Here is a 17,878-nt window from a genome sequence, read left to right as displayed (position 1 = left end):
ATGAGTACAGCTATGATGGCAGATGATATGGAGACTCCTCAAAAAATGAAAACCAGAAGTACCATATGACCTAGCCATCAACTACTGGGACTATTTCCCAAGGATATGAATAAGTATGTCCATGAGGTATCTCTCATATTTACCAAAGCACTATTCACAATAGCCAAATTTTGGAATCAACCTAAGTACCCATCAAAGGAAGACTGGATAAAGACAATGTGGAATATATACACAATGGAATACTATTCAGCCTTTAAAAAGAAAATCTTGTCATTTGCAGCAACATGGATGAACCTGGAGGAGTATATATTAAATGAAACAAGTCAGGCACAGAAAACAAATGTGGCATGATTTCACTTAAATATGAGGAATGTACAGAAATTGACCTCATATAAATAGAATTATAATGGGGATAACTGGGGGCTGAAGGGCGGGGAGAACTGGGTACATATTGGTCAAAAGATATAAGTACATGATAAATAGATACTTTTTTAGTCAATTAAAATAAAGTCAACACAGAAACAGACATTAAAAGGATTACAAAGAATTCTTATGATTAATTAGGACTACATATTTAAGAATCAATCAGATGAACAAATTCCTATAGGTCATAAACGACCAAAAACAGACTCAGGAAGTATAAATCTAAATAAGTCAGACACCAATAAATAAAGTCTAAAAATTTGTATCTTTCCAAAAAGGACAGAATGGACTGAGAAGGTTTCGCAGGTGAATTTTACTGAATATTTAAAGAAGAAATAATACCAGTACATCCAATTTTTTTTCCAGGAAATAAAGAAAGGGGAAAGTCTCAATTCATTCTATGAGGGAAATCATAAAAATATCTCTTGTAACCTGAAGTCATTTGTTTGTCAGCAGCAAAGCTGAGTGATGAAAAGATGCTTAAAAAATGCTCAACACTAAATCACAGAAAACAGGGAACTACAAATTATCGCTGAATATAATAGATCTTCTCTCTAGTGTTTAACTTTTGAACTGCACTTCAAAAATTAATAAATGGGATTTTTTCCCCTTGCTATTCTTACATTTAATTACCCTGTAACATTTATAATTGATTTGGGAATGAGGCACTTCAGGGCCCAGAGAACTTAACTATCAACACTAGAAAGAGCATAGCAATGTAGAAGGGATTAGTTTCTATCTTTTCCTGCATCTCAGATGCTGGGTCTACTTTTACTTTTTTTTGGTCAAGGGACCTTGTTTTTTTTTTTTTTTTTTTTTTTTTTTTTTTTTTTTTTTTTGGTGCTGGGGATCGAACCCAGGGCCTTGTGCTTACAAGGCAAGCACTCTACCAACTGAGCTATCTCCCCAGCCCCGGGACCTTGTTTTTATTTATTTATTTATACATGGTGCTGAGACTCAAACCCAGCACCTCACACATGCTAGGCAAGTGTTGTACCACTAAGCCACAATCCCAGTGCATGGGACTACTTTTAAAGTCTTACCTGCAACATCTTGACTGTTGACTCTTGCAACCGATTCTCCAGATCTGAGATGAAACCATTCACCAACTGGCTCTGCTGGTTCAGTTCATTTTCAGACTTTGTCAGGCTATTCAGAATATCTTCCTCTTCTTTCCTCAGCTTTTGAATCTCAAGTTCCTCCTCAGAGTTCAGGATGCCTCTCAGACTTTCATACTGTATCTGAACATTTTCTACCTCACTCTGTATTTTATTCTTTGGGAATGAGAGAGAGAGTGAGAGCGAGAGCAAGAGCGAGAGAGAGAGAGAGAGAGAGAGAGAGAGAGAGAGAGAGAGAGACTGAGTCAGTCTATCAGTGGGACTGGAAACCATAAGAATTATTTTACCTGGGGAGTTCTCACAGGCAAGTCTTGGAACCAAGGGACAGATTCTGAGAAAGGCTTCTTTCCCTTTGCCTTCATGACATTCCAAAACCATGACCTTAAGTCAGCATTACTCAGATTCCAGTTTGGCTGCAGTGGGATACATGGGTGTGTCTCAACTTTAACACAGCTGTCCAGGACACTAGTACCTGCTGTGCTGCTCCTCATTCCACTCTTTTTTTGGGAGGGGGGGATAAGCAGATTTTATCAAAGTCAGTGCCTCTGTACTGAGACAGAAGATTGTGTCTACATAAGCACAAGCTGTAACATTTCACAACTTCTAAAAACAATGTTAACAATTACAACAGTCATGCATATCATGGATATCATGGTCGATAATCACATTTTAGAAGCATTTTCAACCATTTCTAAAGAAATGCTTATAACATTGTTGTATATAGAACTACTTTTAATAAACTGCAAAACATTGATGGACTTTTCCAGTATGAGCTACTGTGTCAACACAAAGGGGAGCATAAATGTTTAATGTATGAAATCAGAATGGAATATTTACTGTAAAGAAAAATTAAAAAGCTTTCAAATAAAGGACTTTACTGGACCAACACGAAGAGCACAACTTGAACTTTTGAGTTCGTTCATCTTTTAAAGCTGTCCTCTAAATAACTTCAGTTCCAAGAATGGAATTCAGTACTGTGAATACTCCTTGGATTGAAGTTTGGCAATAATGCAAACCAACTGTCTCTGCTTCACTCTGTGGGAAACTGCTCATGTCCTAATATTGAGAGGCAATTTTCACCAACCATTCTGGCTTGATATCTGTACATGTCTGGATGTAATTCTTTGTTGTTAGGACAAACTCATTATAAAGCACCCATTCAGGCTTGTGGTCAAGAACCATAGAGGGGTACAACTGAATCACCTGGTTATCGTTCACAGATACGTAATGCCCTCTTTGTTCTAAATGTGCCGCCTGCATAAAATACCCAGTAACCAAAGCTTTTCTTATGTTAATATAATAGTCCCTGCTTGTAAAATCAGTACTTCTTCGAAGCAAATTAAATCTGTCCATAATTCGAGATAGCTGCTGGTGTACATTGTTTGTAGACATGAGGGACCAGTAATTGATGAAGTTGTCATAACACCACTGAACTGACTCATGATTTTGTTTAAAAGAGTGGTAGACATTCAACAGTATCAGATGATCTCCATCTGTGTGAGTAAATCTCATCTTGGCCTCATCTGCAGCTTTCTTGGCCTCCACAGGACGAACAAAACCCTGTGGGACTGGCAACATAGCAGTCATAGATAGGACCTGGTGGCTGTATCAGAGGACAGTTACTTAACTCTTGGGGACCCCCACCTATCCTGCTACAACCTCCTCATTCCACTCTTAAATCCCCCGCTGAAAGCTGAACACTGAGGACAGGACCATGACCCACTGCTAAAAGTCTTCCTTCAGCAGACTCAGAGTCCTAAAGAGCACCGCAGCAATGGAACACTAGAGTTCCTCCCTGTGAATTCCCCTCTCCAAACAGCTGTACTCATTTGTGATGGATCCACTCTCCAGCACCCACCCAACAAGGGAAAGGACAAAGAGGATGAATCAAATGCTTCCAGGTTTCTGGACTGCCAGGGAATAAAGAGGAAGGGAGCTCCTTCCCAAGGTCCTGCCCAGGATTCTAGCTAACTCCCTCAGAAAGTATTTCCTCCTACCTTCCAGAAAGTTCTCTTGGTTTGGATATCAACTTGGCACTTCTCTGCTTCTTCCTTGGCTATCTCCAGTTTTCGCAACATATCCTGAAGCATGTCCTGTGAGAAAAGAATCACACCAGAGTCAAGTGAGGAACTTCCTCAGCACCTAACGGATAAACCTGGAAGAAATCAGGTTGATTTCAGAAGAAACTAGAGGTTTCAGAAACTGTGTGAATAGACAATGGTAATCTATGAATTAGAAGAAAACCTGCATGGCATATGTTTCTCTAAGTCTCTGGTAATAAAGTTACCAACCCCTCCCAAGAGTAGTTTAAATGTTTTTGCACTAGAAGAGGAATCTGATCTTGCAGCAAGGAAAGAACTTGTATTTCAACCCTTCTCATTCACTCTTCTGCTCAAAGGGGTCTTCAGAGCTTTCCCTGGACACTAAATCTCCACCCACTCAGCACAGGGCTCAGTATTTTTGTGCCTCCTATCCAAGAGTTTTTTTTTTTTTTAAATTTATGAATTCATGTAATGAATAAATTTAAAAAAACAGATAAGCAATGATATAACAACAGGCAAATACAAACATTATAAGGATTTTAGAATTTTTAAAAGAAAAGTGTTGTTAATTAAGAATAAAATACATTGTTACATTTCCAAAATATAGAACTGGATTCCAACAATTTAATAAAATAAGGCACAATGTTTAATAAGGCAAAATTCATACAGAAGATCAAATAAGATCACATTCTTTTGTATGTCTGGGTGAGGGGGAGGAGGTATGAGAACTGAAATAGATTAAATATTCATTTTAGAGCATTTACCATTATAAGATCACATATAAATCAGATACAATAAACTATAGCTTATGTTGAGAATATAACTTCTTAAATCACATTGCTGAATTACTTATTTTATCATTAAATTTTTATTATCTATACATCTATAAAGATATTCCTAATTCACAAGATTTCAATTACAGAAAATTAAGAAATCAGATCAAAAACAGTAATTTGACCAAAGTAAAGGTCAATATTTTTTAAGTATCCTCTACTGATACTCTGAAGTACCAAACTATGAAAAGTTAAAAATACTGATTATTCAATAATTTTGTCTCATTATGTTTTTGTTTCTCATAAATTATGAAGTGGACTCAGAATGCAACAAACCTCAACACAAGTCTACGTGATTACTGTAAAGTGCCTTTCAAGGTTAATATTCTTTCTCAACAGCACATCAATGTTAACCATTTAAATTAGCGAAAGAACTCTCTTAAACATCAATAGTAGGCAGAATCAACCAATTTAGTAGTGTATTTTGCAATACCAGCAAGAGCAATTAATCTTATATCCCAGTTTCTTCCCTTAGATGGAATTCTGAATAAAAAATGTTATCCAATTTATTCACAGCTGAAGGAATGAAGTTCTGGTGACTGCAGATGGTCTTTCTGCCATGGCTTTCTGGTATGACAATATATAAATGACCTTCATTAAACTAATGGATTTTAGTATATACTAAATTGAATACTATCCTTCTTTACGTGCATTCTTGAGACTGACCAAAGCTAGCTAAAAATCTAGTAGCACCCAAATCAGTATTACCCTGTGAGTGTTCAATGATGTGTAATGGTTGTTAGTAAATTGTTATTTTTACATTAATTCTTAGTAAATATGAACCAAAAAATTAAAAAAATAAAAATAAAATGGAGTATTTACATGTATGATGTTAATACCCCCTTTCAACCTACATAACAAAGAAAAACAGTGGCAAAATATGTTAGGCCTCACAATAACAATATTTTCACATAATGCTATAAATATGAAGTTGGTTAGGAACTACTGTTACCCTTTGGTGGTACCAGATAAATTTTTAAAATAATATATAAGAAAATACACTTTTTCACTGATTTTATTTCAGAGAACCCTGATCCTTATGGCTTTGACCTCTATGACAGTATACATGATTTTGGTTCAATTAAGTGAAGTGTAAAAACACATCCTTTAGGCCTCAGAAGGTAAGCATAGGGTGGAAAGAAATCACTAGTGTCAATTGCATGACTCAAGGTAACCAGGTTCGAGTGCAAAGTGGAGACATGGGCTCCGTCCTCCTCCACCCTGATCTCATACCTTGTACTCCTGGGCAACATCCTCCAAAAGGTACGTGCGGTGACCACGGTGCTCCTGAGAACGCTCACAAAGCCAGCAAATGACATTGTTGTCCTCCTTACAGAAGAGTAGAAGCTTCTCTCCATGGCGTGCACAGTGATATACCTTCTGCTCCTCCTCTGTGTTCAACTTGATGCACCTGAGCCTCTCCACTATGTTGGCCACATGCCGATTAGGCCGCAGTTTCTCAAACTGGTAGCTGATTCGACACACAGGGCAGTTGCTTTCCCCTTTTTGACTCATCGTGGACTCATAGTTGGAAGTGATGCAGGCCTGGCAGAAGCTGTGGCCACAGTCGATGCTCACAGGTTGTGTCAGGAGTTCCAGGCAAATGGGGCAGGTCACCTCCTCCTTTACCTCCCCCAGGATTGCCGAAGCCATGGAATCTGCTTTTCTGCTCCTGCCTGTCCTGACTTCTGAGATTCCTCCTGCGCAGGTTCTTGCATGATTGGAAGATTAAAAGTGGGCAGAGTAAGAAAGGCAGGAATAGAATGTATACTATGTAGAAATAATAATGAACCAAGACAAAACTATTAAAATAAGAAGAAAAACAAGGAAAGGAGCTTGGTAACATGGTAAAAAGTCTTTTCATAATTATTTCAAATACTTTACTCCTAGTTCATGTCACTTGATAAATTTCATATGTGTAACAACTGTGATTTTCCTGTATTTTTACTAAAAAGGAGGAAAAATGGAGGCCTTTTCCATCAAGATTTTTGTGTGACCTACCATCTATTCTTGCCTCTTTTCCTCAAGCCAAAAACACATCCTCAGGGTTAAAAGCACCAAAACATTTATACCTCAGGGGTTTCACCTTTACTCTTCTCGCAGTATGGAATGCTCTCTATGCTATCAGTATGACTCCTTCCATGTTATCTTATCACACAGAGCTGCTCTGACTACCTTATCTAGAATCCAAATACCATCATCTCTTAATACATATGCAATGGTATCAGCACATAATAAATGAAAATGAGTGTGTGCTCATAGGAGTATGTCTGAACATGGTAAGTTATAATCCTTTCACTAGATGCATGAATAGCGACAGTGACTTACTGTCTTCATGTGATTTATCGCCAATACACTGAGCTGAGATGAACTTATTCCTTTCAGGGTCCCCTGTAGAGAGTGGTGACAGAGGATGGGAGAGCAGTGATTGAGACTGGGGGTCTCTGATGACCTCATGACTGTGGCATGCCTGGTGCCTGGGAATGTTTCCATGCAAGAGCACAGGATGCTTAGTTGCTGTGGCAATGTCCTGCATGAGGAGGCTCTGCAAGAGTCCTATCAGCTCTGACCTTGATCTCAGGCACATAGCTCCTGAGAATAAAGGAATTCTTAGGCTAGACAACCACGGTTTCACCAGCTCCGCTTCTCTAGTTCCTGCCCACTTTACAATAACTTTTAACAATGGACTTGCTTGAGAGCTACACAAAACTCCTAACATTGCACTTTGCAACTGTGGATTGCAACTGCAGAAAAGTTACATAGATGTCCTAGTTTCTGTAATTTTCCTGAATACAAAAAATAATGGTTGCACAGTCTTTAACCTGATAATGAGACATATATAAATAAGGACTGTTGGCGTAACTCTTTAGATCTGCATTGTCATCAGAGGGCAGAGCTCCACCCGATCCCAGCTGAATCTTCAAATCTGTGTTTGTGAGTGTTAATTTTTCTAACCCTCCTTCGCCCCTTGCTGGAACCAGGAGTTTGGCTGTGCTGGTTGTGGCAGTCCTCCTTTAGAGGTCTCCTCTCTACATCACAAAGTTAATCGAAGACAAAAGAGGTGACTACAGAGGCACAATTAATAGCCAGGACAATGGGAGTGTGCAAGTAGATTCCTGACCACTAGACAGCTCTCGGTAATTTTATGTTTGTACATGTTGTGATTTTAACCTTGGCCTGGATGTTTGCCAAGGACATTGACAGAAGTCTAAAGGTATGTAGGTACATTTGTGCTGAGGGGGGAGATCATATAGGTATGGGATCACGCATGCCAGAACCCTGGAAAACAATCCTAGAAGAAATGGACATTAGTCTTACAAGTCTCAATATATTAGATGCAATCATTCTACAAAATATCACTGATGATGTATTAGCAACTAGATTAAAATTCAAAAACATAAAGATGAGTCCAAACGCAGTATAAACAACTAGAGACTTAACGATCAACTGGATAGGCATAGTAAATTAAATAATCAGAAAGAGTAGACAGGACAAACACAACTAGAGATGGACGAGTTGCTGCAAAGCCAAATAAGGGGGCAAACAGAAGATTATCCAAGAATTCCAAGGTGAAAACATAAAGGTTTAGCATAAGCCTAAAAAATATGAAGGGAATATGGGATAAAAAAGAGGACAAACATGTTAGACCGAAGAAATCACACATGAGTAGCCCACTCATGGAAGACAGAGTCTCTCCAATGATTCTGAAATTCCTAGCATGAACCGAGTGTGGCGGCATGTGCCTTTAATCCCAGCAACGTGGGAGGTGAGGCAGGAGGATCGCAAGTTTGAGGACAGCCTCAGCAACTTAGCATGAACTTAAGCAACTTGGTGAGAGACCTTTTCTCATAATAAATAAATAAATAAATAAATAAATAAATAAATAAATAAATAAATAAAAGGGCTGGGGATGTGGCTTAGTAGTTAAGCACACTGGGATTCAATTACCAGTACCTAAGCAAACAAACAACATTGCCAGAATAGAGATGTACTGAGAGATGAAGCGTTTTGGTATCACATTAAGTCTGCAGGAAACAGAAAATGTGACACTTCTCAGTTATATGACACTTAGGGACTATTTTCTAACAATAAGGAGAAAATATCAGTTTAAAAAAGTATCCCATGTCCCCACAAATAGAGCTTTGACTGAACCATGTAACTGTGCTTCCTGGGGCCAATCTGACATGGTGCCCACCTCTCAGGATAACAGAGTCTTGGTTGAGCTGGCCCATCATGCTCTTTGGGCCAAACAGCAGGGGTGTCCCACTTCCTCAGAACCAAACTTGTGCCCTGGAATCTTGAGCTGCAGAGGGGTGGAGTTGAAGCCAGAACCTGGGACAGGCAGTTAGTGTAGAAATAGGGGATCGGGTCAAATTGAGGAAATAGAGGCCATGAAAGCCATCTGCCTCTGGAAGTTGGAGACTGCCCCTGGGAGAATGGAATGTCAAGGTTCTCCAGAGCCCATTGATTACCAAATTTACCTGCCATTTTCAGGGACTACAGGCAAGGAGCTGCTAATTAATGTCCCCTGGGTCCTAACCTGACTGAATCACTTTGGCCCTCCCCCTTCCCATCCACTTCTCACTTTTTGCATCTCACCTGCAAAACCCCACCTAGTCACATAGGCAGGAAGGAGAGATAAGTGGGAAGAGAACTGGAGAACAAGAGACCTTAACCTATAAAAGATGTAGGGTGCCCTCACTTCTGGGACTCTAGAACATCAGCCATGGCCCCCTTCTCCCTCCCAGGAGAAGTCTGTATTATTACTACTTTTAAATAAAACCTGCTTAATATGCTTGCCTTGGTGTGCTTCTCTGATGTTAAAATTCAACACCTGAGGAAGCGGAACTCATCACTGGTATCAGAGTCATCTCTGTGCCATACCCTCCCAGAGGCCGGAGCTGCGGTGGCTCCCCATCTTTCTCAGTGCATGGTGTCACAACTGCCTCCCAGGGCCAGAGCCACAGCTGTGGCCCCCCCATTCCCAGGTCTTGCTGCTGCAGCATCATGGCCCCCAGAGCCTGGCTTCCACAGAATCCTACTGTCTTGTTCCGTATTTGTGCTGCTAAGAAAGAATGCCTGAGACTGTGTAATTTATTAAAACAAAACAACAACAGCAACAACACATTTATTTCTTTCAGTTCTGAGGGCTAGGAAGTCCACGAATGAGAGACCTGGGTCTGGTGAAGCTTTCTTGGGCATCACCTTGTGGCAAAAAGCAGAAGGGAAGGAGCATGCGTGAAAGAGAGACAGAGCATGAGACAAGCGGGAAGAGGTCAAGCTTAGCAGCACCTCACTCCCATGCTACTGGGCATCGGATCTGTTATTTTGTTGCCGCCATTATTCTGCCTCCCCCCCACTACGTTACAACGTAGATTGTTAGCCCGGGAACCTCCTAGTCAGTCATTGGTCCAGATTTTTAGCCCGCGAACTTCCTAGTCAGTCATTGGTCAGTTGTTATTAGCCAGGGAATTTCCACTACTTAAGAATAGCTCCCCCATATTCTCTCCTCTCTCCTCCTCACTCTTACTCCCTCTCTTGCACTCTCTCTCTCTCTCCTCCTCCTCACTCTTGTTCTCTCTCTCTCTCTTTCTCACCCTAATAAAACCTCTTGCGTGAGATCCCGCATCTGGAATGGTTTCTGGGTGCTTTCACATACCAACTCTCTCCTGCAGTAACGGTATTAATCCCTGCTTAGGGCAGAAGCCTCATGACCTCATCACCTTTAAGAGGGCTCACCTGTCAACAGTGTTGAATTGGGGATTAAATTTACAACATATAAATTTTACCATGGATTCAAGTGTTTACCCCACTCCCCCACCCAACCCCAGGGTCAGAGCCACAGCTACATGCCCTCTTCCTGGACCTGAGCTGCTAGGGTACACCTCAGGGTCTCGGGCCACGGTTGTGAGGGTGATCTACATCTACCAGCGCCCTGGTTAATGAACTCATGCACCAGAAGTTCACAGGTGCCACAGAAGCTGGTTTCACAAGTCTCTAAGCCTAGGATCCTGACTCTGCAGCCATTCTGAACGTATGTGCCCTGGAACTCAGGTGGCTGCCTAGAGCCACAGCAGACATGACACCAAAAGGCACTTCATTAGGACTTGCAACTACAGGGAAAATGAGAGTAGGAGATTCTCAAAAGCCCTTGCGGGCTGGGGAGATAGCTCAGTTGGTAAAGTGCTTGCCTTACAAGCACAGGGCCCTGGGTTCAATTCCCCAGCACCCCCCCCCAAAAAAAGTCCTTGCCACTTGAGGACCCTAGCCAGCTGTGCTGACATGGCTGTTGCCACCAACCTCCAGAGTGCCAGCCACACAGACTGCCAGCGTTGATCACAGCTGACAGGGCTACATGAAGACTACGCCATTATGCCTACCTAAAACCAGAGCCACCCCACCTTGCTCAAGTGGCACTCTTATAGTCATCTGAAGTGAAAGTCTTTCCCCACATAAGATAACCTGCAAAGTTTGAAAGAGACAACTGTCACCAAACATGCAGACACCCACATGTGTACTCAAGAAGTGTGAAAAAGCAAGAAAACAGGACACTACCAAAGGAACCTTCAGTAACTGACCCCAAGGAAATAGAAACCTATAAACTACTCCGAAAAGGATTCAAAATAACAATGAGCAAAAGAGAAAATCAGCAAACCGAACAAAAGAACCACACAGAATTACTGGAGATGAAAAATTCAACAAGGGAAATTAAAACTGCAGGAGAGAATTTCAACAGCAGATTAGATCAATCAAAAGAAAGAATCTATGAATTTAGGAACCTGGGTGTCATGGTGCATGCCTATAATCCTAGCTACTCAAGAGGCTGAAGCAGGAGTACCCAAATTCAAAATCAGCCTGTGAAACTTAGTGAGACCCTGCCCCCAAATGAAAAGGCTGGGATGTAGCTCAGTGGTAGAGTGCTCGCCTAGCAAGCACAAGGCCCTGAGGCCCTGGTTTTGATCTCTAGTAAAGCAAACAAACAAACAATGACAACGAAAACAAAAAACAAGTGGTATTTATCTGTGGCATAAAAAACTAGTTTAGCACACACAAATCAATCAATAAGACACAATCATATTAACAGAACAAAAGATTAAAACCAACATGGTGACCTTAATTGGTACATGAAAGCATTTGACATCCTTTCATAATTAAAAGCTATAAAAATTTAGGTGTCAAAGGCAATTTCCTCAGGATAGTAAAGATCATACTTGAAAATACCACAGCATATAACATAATGAATGGAGGAAAACTGAAAGCTTTTCTTTGAAGATCTGGTAGATTACATGTTCACATTTGTCATTTCCATTCAGCACAGTACTGAAAGTGTTGCCATAAGTTGGGTCCTTGTCCCTGATTCCAGTCCAATAACAAGGACACGGTTTTGAGAAAAAGGAAAAAGAAGATTTATTGTGTTTTGGAACTTTCGTCCCAAAGGTTGTGATTGTTCTGCCCATTGGCAGGTACAAGGGTCTTTTAAAGAGGTGATTCAAAGGCTATATTCCATGCGTTCTCTGTTGGAGTTGTAGTTCACTTGGTAATTTGGGGAGAGTAATTTCTGAGATCTTCTGATGCCATCCCAAAGTCTGGATTACTTCATTCCTATGATAGGTGAGTGCTCAAGGACAGATAACTCAGTCTAGGATGGGGAAGAGAGATAATCCTGTTTCCTATGAGATTAGGGAGAGGGAGAAATTAGGGAGGAGCAGGGAGAGAAGAAGAGAAAGAAGCATGTCCATTTTAAAAATAAGTAGCAGTGACAGAGCAGCAAGGGCTATATTCACAGCATAAAGAAATTAATAGAGCTGGGAATGTAGCTCAGTGTAGTAGAGAGCTTGCCTAGCATGCCCAAGATCCTGGTTTCAATCCCCAGTACTGAAAATTAATTAAGAAGTCAACCCATTTATGAAAGTGAAACCAGAGTTTTGGGATGAGACAAGATTTTACAGTTTGCCAATTTCCTCTGGGTTCTTGTCTCGCAAATTTTGCAGAATAAAATCCACAGACAATCACGGAAGGAAAGAGTAAAGGGAGCAGGATTTATTTAACGGAAAAAAAAAAAAAAAAAAAAAGTAGAACTCCCTCAATGCAGGAGGCAGCCTGAGAGCAGAAAAACCCATTTTGTGCCAGCTTAGGACTTTACAGGTGGTTCTGAAGCAGAGCATGGAACAAAATCTATGTAAAGTAGATTTTGAAAAAAGCATGCTGGCTACCAGTGGGTTCACTTCCATCCTTCTTTCTGTCACTTCCATCTGGCTTCACCCCCACCTTCTATTTTCTACCTCTGGGACAAAGGAGTCAGTAGGAGGTCTTCCCACAGGTGAGCCTCAAGGTCTTTTACATTTAAAATAGGCCTTGCTGGTGCACCTTAGTACGTCTATCCATTAGCCTCCAGGTTTGGTTGAATGGGATCCATTATCCTGACGCCTGGTCATTTTACAATCTGTTTTATTCTATCCTCATTCAAAAGCATAAAAAATAAAAATAATTAGGAATAAGTGTAACTAAAGGCATGATATATTTGCACAATAAAAACTATAAAACTAATGAAAAATGTACTGCGTTGACATAAAAATGTACACACAAATGAATGGAACACAGTAGAGAGACCTGAAGTAAACCCAAACATACGCAGTCAACTAATTTTTGACTATGGAACCAAGAAGGCACAATAAGGAAAAGACAGTTTCTTCAATAAATGGTATTGGGAAGAAAGGATTTCCACATGCAAAAGAATGAAAATTGACCCTTATCTTAGACCTTGTATAAAAAAAAATCAACTCAAAACCAGTAAAAGATATAAATATAAGTCCCGAAACTGTGAAACTACTAGAAGAAAACAGAGGAAAGGCTCTCTGACATTGGCCTTGGCAATAATATTTTGGATATCATATTAAAAATCCAGGCTACACTTAGCATGAGGTTCTCTAGTTCTGAAGCCAGAATTAAAGACAGGTAGTGTAGAAATAGGGAATCGGGTCAATTCGAAGAAATGAAGCCATGAAGCCATCTGCCTTTGGAAGTTGGAGACTGCCCCTGGAAGAATGGAATGTCAAGGATCTCCGGAGCCCATTGATTACCAAATTTACCTGCCTTTATCAAGGACTGCAAGCAAGGAACTGCTAATTAATGCCCCCTGGGCCCTTGCCTGCCTGAATCACCTTGGCCCTCCCCCTGCCCATGGCTTCTCACTTAATGCAAAACCAGGCCTAGTCATGTAGGCAGGAAGGAGAGAGAGAAAAGGGGGGAGAAAACTGGAGAACAAAAGAGACTTTAACCTATAAAAGATGCAGGGTGTGCTCACTTCTTGGGACTTTTAGAACATCAGCCATGGCCCCCTTCTTCCTGCCAGGAAAAGTCTGTATTATTCCCTTTAAATAAACCTGCTTAATATGCTTGCCTTGGCGTGCTTCTCTAGTGCTTAATCTTCAACATTAGAAGGAGGAGAACTCGTCACCGGTAAACGGCGGTATCAGTTCTATCCATTTAGCAGCAAATGCCATAATTTCATTTTCCTTTATGGCTGACCAAAACCCGTATATATACCACATTTTCTTTATCCATTCATCTGTTGATAGGCACATGGGCTCTGAAAGTCAAGGGTTGAACATTTTCTCTCATATGCAGAAGCCAGACCAAAATAATGGGAAAAAGTGGGGAGTAACCCATGAAAAGAGAATCAGTGAAATAGAAGAAGAGAATATAAGGGAAGGGAGAAGGGACAGGAAAAGGGAGGAACCATGGAATGAAATTGACAAATGGTGCTATGTACATAGATGAATATACCACAGTGGCTTTCACCTTCATGCATATTAATAAAACACCAGATAAGTAGAAAACAATAGAGGAAGACCAGTAGAGAGGAGGAAAGGGTATAGAAGGGAGGAAGAGAGTAAAAAAGAGAAGTAGTGGGAACTGAAATGGAATGAAATGTATTCCATACATGTATGATTATGTCAAAATGAACCCCACTGTAACAATAAAGCACTAATAAAACGTTTTTTTTTTTTTAAAAATCCAGACTACAATGTGAAACCCTGGGTTTCATTCTCAGCACCAGAGGTGGGTAAGAAGCCCAGGTTACAAACTCAAAAATAATCATACTGCAAAGGTTCTTCACAATAAAGGAAACAATCAACAAAATGAAAATGTCTTCTGATTGGGAAAAAAATATTTGGAAGGTATACATCAAATAAACGGTTAATATTAAAAAATATGAAAAATTAATACAAGTCAGGAGCAGAAAAACATCCTGATTTTAAAAATGGATAAAGAAGATATTTCTGCAAGGAAGACATAAAGTTGGCTAAGAGGTATATCTGAAAAGGTACTAGACATCACTAGTCATCAGAGACATGCAATTCAAAACTATAGTAGATATTACCTTATACCAGGTAGGGTGGCTTTTATCAACAAGATGATAAATAACAATTACTGGCAAGCCTGAGAAGAAAAGGGAACCACTGTATACTGTTGAGGAGAATGTAGTCATGCGACAATATGGAGGCCCCCAACAAAATTAAAAAAGGAACTATCACAGGGCCCAGTAAACCTTCTTCAGGGGTACAAGTTCAAAGGAGATGAAATCGTGGTCTCATACTCCCATGGTCAAGGTGGCATTATTTACCATAGTCAAGACATGGGAACAACCAAACTGTCCAAGGGTGAACGAATGGATAAAATAATTGTCACATCTGTCTGTGTGTCTATCCATCCATCATCTATTATTAATGGTATAGAATGCAGTCTTAGGAGAGGAGTTCCTGTCATTTGGCAGAACATGGATGAAACTAAAGGACAAACTAGGTTTGTAAAAAGCTATGTACTTTCATCTTTTGTGATTGAGGTAAAACTGTTTTTCTTGGCTTAATGGAAGTACCGATGTTATATAGAAAGGATTACTTTCCCTAAGTCGGCTGGGAAAATAAAATTGTATTATACTTCATTTGCTAAACACTGTCATCCAGTACCATTTGAGGCCTGAAACAGAAAAGTAATGTCAATTCTAAAATACTGTGATTGAAGGAGGTCAGAGAACCCCACCCAGAAGACCCTTACAATAATTAAGCATAAATCCCCTCTATACTTGTAACATATTAAGTTCCTCTTCTTCAAAAAGTTTTCTATCAGCAAAAACTGCATGCAGAAGGGCATTGTGGTTGGTAGTTTCCTCTTTTTCACAAATGCCAGGTTTGCAGGAAAGAAAAAAAAAAAAAAAAACTTGTGAAACCTCTGTCTAGAGGATGGAATGAAATGCATCTGTCATCGGAACCTCCTAGTCTCCCCCATAAAGTTCAAAGAATTTCTATACTCATTATTCAGAGGAAGAATTCTTAGGTGTGAACCACCTCTGAACCCTGCAGTCAATAAACCTGCTTCCTGAAAATTCCTCAGGTGTCCAGTCTCTTCTGTCCCACTTCATGATCTCTGGCATGACAAGTGCAACGTGTAAGTTCAGAAGACAGGTGCTTTCTACGCACTAATTTCTGACACCTGTGATTCTGGCCACTACGGAGGCTAAGACAAGAAAATCACAAGTTCAAAGCCGACCTCAGCAATTTAACAAAGCCCTAAGGAACTTCACAAGACCCTGTCTCAAAATAAAAATTAAATTAAAAAAAGGGAACTGGTGATATGTGGTTCATTGGTTAAGCGCCCCTAGGTTTAATCCCTTGAATCAAAATAAAAAGAAAGAAAAAGAAAAAGAAAGAGAAAAAAATTAAAGAAAAGAAAATGAAAACAAAGTTTTAAAAGATAACATTTCTGGAAATTCCCATGCGCTCTGCCAGCTCTTGACTCTTAGCTGAGCTCTGCTTCTGGCAGATGTGGCTCAAGGGGAAGGAAGGGCAAAGGTGGTGATTTCTTTTTTTTATTGTTGCATAATAATTATAGAGAACAATGGGTTTCATTGTGACATATTTATGCATCTGTGTAACAAATTTCATTTCAGTCCACTCCCAAGAAGCCCCCTTCTCCCTCCCTCCTCTCCCTATCTCCTTCCTCTACTCTACTGGTCTCCCTTCTCTTTTTATGAGATTCCTTTTTGTTCTAACATCAACATGTGAGAAAACATACAACCCTTGACTTTCTTTGTTTTTAAGTAATTCTGTGTCTGCATTGGGGCTGTGAAATAGGCTCACTAAGTAGATAAGAGACCACGAAGCATCAGGGCTTCAGAACACAAGGTGATGGAAAGGCATCTGTGGCGTCAGATCTCATTACCGTGACAGGCATTATTGCTTTCCGTTTTAAAAGATCTCTAGCTCTGCCGCTGTTGTTGGGGAAGGGACCATCTACCCCTGGAAAAAAGGACTGGCACTTTTACCAAGGTGCAATTCAAAATTCCAGACCAGGAAGGAGACAGGGTGAGACTCAGCCTGGACAAATAAGATCCCTCCAGGAAGCGAGTGGCCTTTCACCCCTTTACACCCATCTTCTTTCAAAGACACCCCTCCCCCAAGCTGCTCTCAGCAGGAAATACCCAAGTTGGGCATTTGAACGGCTTTCTGACAAGAAGTTAAACTCACCCAAGCAAATCCAGGTTTCCTTCTAAAGTCTTCCAAACTGCTCTTCGAAAATTGTTTAGTACACCTTCAGACACCCACCCGAAGTGGGTTTAGCAGGACCGGGTAGATATGGCCAGGATTTACTCTCCAAGCCTGCCTCCTGCTCACTGCCTGCTTCTGAACTTTGCGCACCAGAGAAACGAAAGTTAAATTCTTGAGGGCGGGGAAGAAAGGGGGAGAGAAACTGGGCCAATGGGATGCCTTTACTTTGGCCTCTTGGGTCCCCCGCACCCGAATGAGTCTGCCCCTGTGCAGTCGTACCTTCCCCCGGAGGAGGGATGGTACAAGGAAGAGGCATGGCCCCATCCGCCACCCATTCAATTTACTTGCCTTGCCACCATTCCAATTACTACAGTTCTGAAATATGATTGCTGTTGACTAGCTGTTGCCCGCTGAGTATCTTGCTCTGCTATTGTGTATTTTATTTCCCAGTTTTTTTAAACTATAATTATTAGTGCATGTTAATTGTACAAATTATGGGTTCAATTGTGACATTTCCATACATGCATATATTGTTTTATTCATGTCCACCCTCCCTACTACTCCCTTTTGCCCTCCTGTCTCTTCCCCCTCCCTCTGATCTCTTTCTCCTTGACTCCTTTTTCTCATGTCTCAGAATCTTGTTATCATGCCACTTCTACTGACATATTTGATATTAACCCAACAAAGTACTGAAAGTTAGAAAAGGTGCTCCTCATGGAAATTCTTCCAGTGTGCGCCCCTCGTTCCTGATACCTTAACTGGGTTTACTTTCAGCCGTCAGCTATGGCCTGTGGAGGAGGATATACATGGTCAGTGATATTTAGAGTACTGGTATAATTCCTTTAGTCTGGACGTGGGGATTGTACAGGATGAATGAATCTCGAAGCCACAGATCATCGCAGCTGCCACACTAT

General features: G+C 40.6%; 1 protein-coding gene across 1 annotated transcript in view; it reads right to left on the bottom strand.

Moving 5' to 3' along the window:
- The window catches only part of Trim5 (tripartite motif containing 5), a 30,239-nt gene extending 13,137 nt beyond the window's left edge, over positions 1–17,102 (bottom strand). Inside the window, exons 1-4 of the mRNA XM_047515877.1 lie at positions 16,944–17,102; positions 5,650–6,127; positions 3,539–3,634; positions 1,467–1,697 (exon numbers count right to left, since the gene is read on the bottom strand). Of these exons, the coding sequence (XP_047371833.1) occupies positions 1,467–1,697; positions 3,539–3,634; positions 5,650–6,069 (747 nt within the window). The 5' untranslated portion in view covers positions 6,070–6,127; positions 16,944–17,102. The remainder of the gene's footprint in view (positions 1–1,466; positions 1,698–3,538; positions 3,635–5,649; positions 6,128–16,943) is intronic.
- Positions 17,103–17,878: the final 776 nt, after the last annotated feature.

Source organism: Sciurus carolinensis, chromosome 11 (assembly GCF_902686445.1).
Source record: "Sciurus carolinensis chromosome 11, mSciCar1.2, whole genome shotgun sequence".
Lineage (NCBI taxonomy): Eukaryota > Metazoa > Chordata > Mammalia > Rodentia > Sciuridae > Sciurus > Sciurus carolinensis.
This window is presented reverse-complemented; position numbering and strand designations above follow the sequence as displayed.